Source organism: Arachis duranensis, chromosome 6, assembly GCF_000817695.3.
Source record: "Arachis duranensis cultivar V14167 chromosome 6, aradu.V14167.gnm2.J7QH, whole genome shotgun sequence".
In the NCBI taxonomy this organism is placed as follows: Eukaryota; Viridiplantae; Streptophyta; class Magnoliopsida; order Fabales; family Fabaceae; genus Arachis; species Arachis duranensis.
The window spans coordinates 86,779,729-86,786,105 of record NC_029777.3 but is presented as its reverse complement, the minus strand read 5'-3'; the positions used below and the strand labels follow the sequence as shown (position 1 = coordinate 86,786,105).

The 6,377-nt window shown below is 34.6% G+C and overlaps 1 protein-coding gene across 1 annotated transcript; it reads right to left on the bottom strand.

Annotated features, from left to right (window-relative positions):
• Nucleotides 1-654: 654 nt before the first annotated feature.
• On the bottom strand, nucleotides 655-5,575 carry LOC107494462 (uncharacterized). The gene is made up of 11 exons (XM_016115496.3): nucleotides 5,409-5,575; nucleotides 4,374-4,619; nucleotides 3,978-4,188; nucleotides 3,600-3,690; nucleotides 3,426-3,524; nucleotides 2,788-3,063; nucleotides 2,596-2,700; nucleotides 2,311-2,493; nucleotides 1,988-2,192; nucleotides 1,356-1,896; nucleotides 655-1,008 (listed from the first exon to the last, which is right to left on the bottom strand). The coding sequence occupies exons 2-10, from the start codon at nucleotides 4,597-4,599 to the stop codon at nucleotides 1,400-1,402; spliced, it is 1,893 nt and encodes a 630-aa protein (XP_015970982.2). The 5' UTR covers nucleotides 4,600-4,619; nucleotides 5,409-5,575; the 3' UTR covers nucleotides 655-1,008; nucleotides 1,356-1,399.
• Between the last annotated feature and the right edge of the window lie 802 nt (nucleotides 5,576-6,377).

The following is a 6,377-nucleotide window of genomic DNA, read 5'->3' as shown; positions in this document are numbered from 1 at the left end:
ACAAACTATATTAGATACAATCATTCTTGAAAATGGACATCCACATAAGATATGATAAAGCATTCTTATCACAACAAAAACTGATTTACACATGAAAAATAAATTTGAATTGACAGAGCTATTCGAATTCTTAAAAAAGATATCTTAAATTTTTTACTTTACCCTTTCTATCTTATCTCTTATTCTAAGCTACTTCATTCTCAATTCCCAACCTTTTACCTTCCCTACTGCCGCTCTAATCCTCAACTCTTTACTACCAGTCCACCACCTAAATCTTTAGTTCTTTACTCATCCAATTCTTATCCCTAAGTACAACCATGGCCACCGCTGCCACCAGCCCACCACCATCTCCAACACAGTATATCAGTGTTTCAGAAACTTAATACTAAGTGAACCAAAATCAATCGCATAACAAAAATAATATGAACCCAAATCATATGCAGCATATTGAACTAAAACAAATTCCTTCGTTCCACAGTAAACAAAAATGTGAAAATTCGGAGGGCGAGAAACGAGGACGGTCAAGTGCATGTATTTTTGTTCTGAAGCTCAGCAATACCTATTTAATTTTAGCAACACTTTTTAATTGCCGAAGCCACTGTAATCATAACTTCACCACATGGAAAACCAAAAATAAAATGTTAGACACAATCCTTAAAGAGTAATTCAAACAGTTCTTCAATCTTTTATTTACATTTTATTCACAGACATTTTATATTAACTATCTATACTTGCACTGCATCTATTTATACATTTCTTTATCTATAGATAAATGAGAAAGAAAGAAAGAAAGAAAGAAAGAAGAAAAAGACAAGAGCTATTGGTACACGGGGACCATAAGTGAGCATATAAATAAGCTCCAAGGCCAAACGACACCTATATGACTTAACCTGCGCTATACAAATAAAACAGCATTTCTTTATTCTCGACTTTAACAATCTGAAGGTTCACAAGGGATCAAGAACCTCTCTTGCTATGTAAATGGATTCTCTGCATTGCACTTCCTATCTGTATGAGAGAGAGAGAGTCAGAAACAAAAGGCAAGTAAGTATCTAGTGCGAAAAATTATAGAACTTTTTTTTTTCTTTTTCTCTCAGAAACTGCATACTCTTTATAATTCTTTAGAAGATTCAGATTCTTCATGTTTTTAGCAAAAAATAAATAATTCCATGCATAATGGTGATCCTATTATCATACAATTTGTACCTTTTTTTAATATATCTTGCCATAGACTCTCTAATGGAAACTAAACACACGATGAAATCGGTATCTAATCCCAAAAAGAATAAAAGAAATACCTGGACAAAATAAAATTGTAAATTGAGAAAAGAAATAAACCTGAGAATCAACTTTACCTATAGTTGCTTTTGCTTAACGTTATCTCAGAGAAATGAAATTTCTATGCTGAGTAAATGGCCTTAATAGGTTCAGTAGAAAGGCCAAACCCAAATGGGAAAAGGGGATCATAATGAGGATCTCCAACATTCATTGGTAATTGATCAACAGTTTTGAACCATGTCCTTGGAAGCTTTCCGGTGAAACCGTAGTCGCCATATAGGACATCAGCTACACCCTGGCCTTCACTTCCCGGAAGCCAAGCAGCCACAAGCGCGTCTATTATATGAAGATATGGTTCAATAACTACAGGGCGGCCGGAAATAACAACCACCACGCATTTTATGGCTCCACATACATTTGTTATGGTCTCGGGGCCAGGGTCCGGGATGGTCAAGTTCTTGTTATCACCATGCATTTCAGCATAGGGATGCTCTCCTACTACAACTATGGCATAAGAAAATCCATTGGACTCGACATATTCGGCATCAGGATTCTCCTTGTAGGTCACTATGGTCTCTGGATCAACAGTGTTTCTTATAGCATTGAGAATTGTAGTCCCTAATCATACAAACATCACAAGAATAAGAAGAGTTGCAATATTTGAATGACAATTGAAAGAAGTACAATTAAATAATAATAATAATTTTACCTTTGAGAATATCATTGCCACTGATTCCTTGCCATTCAATAGTCCAGCCGCCACACTGATATCCTAGATTATCTGCGTGGCTTCCGGCTACAAGTATTTTCGAAGCCTTCCGACGAAGAGGCAATAGAGGCTTCTCAACAGATTCGCCATTTTTAAGAAGGACCAGTGATTTCCTCACAGCTTCCCTAGCCAATTCTCTATGCTCCTGTTCAGGATTTTGGTGAACTTGGATAAGATACAAGGCAATCCTTATTATTTCTTATTTTGAAATTTATTAGGGAATTTAAACGACATACACAAGATAAAATAGCAGAACTGCTGACCTGTATTCCCAGATATCTAACCAAACTGTAATCAGCAAAAGGGTTCTCAAATAGGCCCATCATGAACTTAACCCACAAAATTCTCTTTGCTGCATCATCGATTCGACTCATAGGAATGAACTTCTTTGTCACCAATTTGGTTAGATCATCTATGAATTCTTTGTAGAATTGAGGAACCATGAACTGCAGATCAAGCAAAGTGTGTTAACGAATTCCTAAACCGATGTAATTTCAAAAGCATCATCCATATAGGCATACATAACAATATAATTTTGGTATACATACCATGTCAATGCCAGCAGAAACTCCAGCTTCAACTGAATATGTGAAATTTGCATGAGGTGGAGTGGTGATCCTATCAATACCCTCAAAATCTGAAATAACCACGCCCTGGCATAATCCAGTAAGAAAAAATGAGGAGCTGTTTAAGAATTCTGTATGCCTGATAATTAGTGTTTCAAGGCCAACTATTTTTACCTTGAAATGGAGGGTATTCTTGAGGAATCCGGTAATAAGTTCACGATTAGCATGCATTTTTACTCCATTCCAACTGGAGTAAGAGACCATAATCGTTGCAACTCCCTTGCTAATTGCGGCAAAATAACCCGGCATGTGAATTCTGAACAATCCCTCTCTATCTATGACAGTGTTGTACTCATCAATCCCATTGATTGTTCCACCATCACCCACATAGTGCTTAGCAGAACCTATGACCTTTTCACTGTCCAACACAGTATATAAGAATTTCAGACACTTAATACTAACAGAACTAAAATCAATAGCATAACAAATTAATATTAAACAAAATCATATGCAGCATATTGAACTAAAACAAATTCCTTCATCTCATAGTAAACAAAAATGTGAAAATTCAGAGGGCGAGAAATGAGGACAATCAAATACATGTATTTTTGTTCTGAAGCTTAGTAATACCTATTTAATAAATTAACCCAAGACTGGTAATGTGCAATTGTGCATGTTACTTCATGGAAAACCTATGGCTAAATGAATCGAACACTTTACTACTTGTACTGTTAAATAAGCATAGGAGTCAACTGAAGTAATATGCAACAACAAAGGTAAGAACCAAACAGTAATGCAACAATGATCTTAACATTGATAAATTCTTTTGTGATTGAAATTCTTACTTTCCAGCCATAAAGATCTTCGCCGTAGCTTTCGTAACACCGACCCCATCTTGGATCTCTACATACCTATAAAGAATAATAAGTACTGAAAATTCTCTACATGCTTAGAGCACAAGGAAGTTGGTTGAAGTAGTTACTTACTGCTATACAAGGTGCATAGGTATATTGAATACCTGTTGCTCTAACTTCAAGGGCAGTGGCAGCTCCAATTCTCTTAATAAGTTCAGGATCTCTGATCAGCAAAAATCATGTAATTAATTATGTTCATTTAAAACAAAAATGCCATGGAATACACTGAAAGTTAGGAAACTTTATTCCAAAGAAAATCCCAAACATAAGACAAATGGTGTGAATATAAGCCAAATTGTATCTGTGACATGCCTCAAAATTTTGGATAACCACTTTCATCTGTACTTGAGTGCAAATTGATTCATCATCATATTCCAAATAAACAATTGGGAATGTTTGTGATTATAATTTAACAGAGCATATTTATGGAGTATTACAAATATAAATTACCTGGTAGCTCCAAGGCCAATATTGTGAGGGAAAACAGTTGCTTTATAAACAGTGCTGTGGCCATGAACGGCATCAATGCCATAAAACATTGGAATTCCAAGCCGGCTTGATACAGCACCCTTCTGAAATTCATTCACCATGTCAATCCAGGTTTGCGCAGAAGCCAATCGAGATGGACCTGGAATACTCCCTGCCTCGCTCATGACACTCCCTACTCCAAAGAAAACATCATTTTTTGTCACTAATGACTACTGTATTCGAGAGATTATAGTGTTAGATATTTTGGAATTAGTAAAATTCATTTCTAGTTTTCTCCCATTTATTTCTTACTATTTCCTTCTCTTTTTCTCATACCATGAATTTCAACAAAAGGGAAAAGAAAGGCCTGGTACATACCAATAGAATACTTCTTGATGTCATCAGCAGACACATACTTGCGTTCGACTTGCAACATCTGGCCAATTTTCTCCTCAAGAGTCATCCGGCTAATAAGATCCTCAACCCTTGCATCGATTGACAGTTTGGGGTCCTTGTACTTCATGTACTCTGCCTCTGCCAAACCTGCCAAATTGCATACTAGGCAGAGCCCCAATAAGATGATGGCGATGCGGATTTTAGCCATTTCGTGCAACCACCTGAATACTGCAACAAGTTCAAGAGGATTTCGATTAATTCCAAGTACATAAAAAAATATGTCAATTGTGTGCATATGCCTCAGATTCAACACATTGAATCTCAAACAAGAACAAACCCCTCTCAATGTATAAAAGAATGCACAGCTTCTAGGACTAGTAGAGATGGATCAATTAAAAGATGGTGCAAAAGAAAACTAAAATGGAACATAATGTTGATTGCTCATTGAAGCTGGCAAAGTGCAGTTGGAAACTTGAGCAATTCATTCACTTAGAACCATCAAGATTTAGGATAAAAATTCATTCATGTGATTTCACAGGAACAACTTTAGCTCAAACCATGTGGAAAAATAATTCATGATATAATATAATTCTAAAGAAGCCTTCTTTCCCAAAAGCCCTCTTTTCGGCATGAAGCTTTCCAACTGCACAACCTCCGCTTAAGCTGTGGAGAATGTACAAGCGCACTCTACATTATCCTAAAAGTCAACATTCATATTTTGAAGAATGGAGCAAACGATACGATTTTAAACCTTTTGATAATAGAAACTTCGATTCTATATATGCAGCATCTCTCTCAAAAAGCTTAAAATTGTCATGAAGAAACACATTCATGGTTTCCAATCCTACCAAAAACTCACATGCAAATATACAAGCAATATTATAATAGTTTCCAAGAAGATAGATCACAGTTACACATTTGTGAACTGACCGTTATCCAAAATATATTACCACAGAAAACGCATGCTTTTCAAAAATTGACAAAGCCAACAGTAACACCTTCAAAAATCAGAGTTACCTTGGAATTGGTATGGGAAAGTGAAGGTTGATTATTCAAATGTAACAGTGTGCATTGAATGAGGCGTTAACCGTCAACGAAATACGGAGAGCAATGTGAAGAGCAGCACTAGATAGAAATAGAAAGATGTTTAGTTTTTTAATTACACTATTCATCATCATTCATATGTATATATATATATATATAGAAGAAGAAGAAGAAGAAGAAGAAGAAGAAGAAGAAGAGAAAAAGAAGAAAATAATGTATGTGAGTAAGGATTGGATTGAGGTAGAAGGGGCACGTGGTTTGACCGAGGAATGGAGGAATGCGGCGACGCATGGATTCCGGCACGGCAAGTGAAAGCTGGAACTGGAAGCGACCTCCTATCTTCTTCAGTCTCCACCCGACCCAACTACTTGCAAATATTTCAATATTTCTATATCTTTTAGTTATGTACTATATTATTATATTTTATAATCACACCAAAAAAATATTATATTGTATAAAAAAAATGATATGGGAAGAGACATTGGATGGGTTGGAAGTTGGAACGTCATTTTTTTTAAACATTCTTTTTTTTTTCATTATATACAATTTATAGAAAAAAATCGTTATTTCTTAGAGTTTAACTCAAAATCTATTAATTAAGTTATAAGTTATTTATCATCACGATTAATTTTTTTATTATTTTTATATACATTTAACAAATATAAAAATAAATTAATAGATACGTTACTGTCTATTAAATTTTTTTTTGCTCCAATCTTTTCCCATATGGTATTTAACTATTTATACAATACTAATGTATTTTTTTTCATACAATACTAATGTATTAAATCATTAATAACCACTAACGTGCTTATTACTTTACCTATTTAAATAATTAATTTACCTATTTGAGATTAGTGAAAATAGTATGTGACACTAATATCAAAAGCTCATAGATTTAATTTTTGAAATTAAAAAATATTTTTTAAGATTATATAACAT

Coding starts and splice junctions, on each gene's coding strand:
- LOC107494462 (XM_016115496.3), bottom strand. CDS start 4,599: ATGGCTAAAATCCGCATCGCCATCATCTTATTGGGGCTCTGCCTAGTA. Junction 3,691..3,977: donor ATTGGCCTTGGAGCTACCAG/GTAATTTATATT, acceptor TTTGCTGATCAG/AGATCCTGAACTTATTAAGA. Junction 3,064..3,425: donor TCACAAAAGAATTTATCAAT/GTTAAGATCATT, acceptor GTTAGTATTAAG/TGTCTGAAATTCTTATATAC.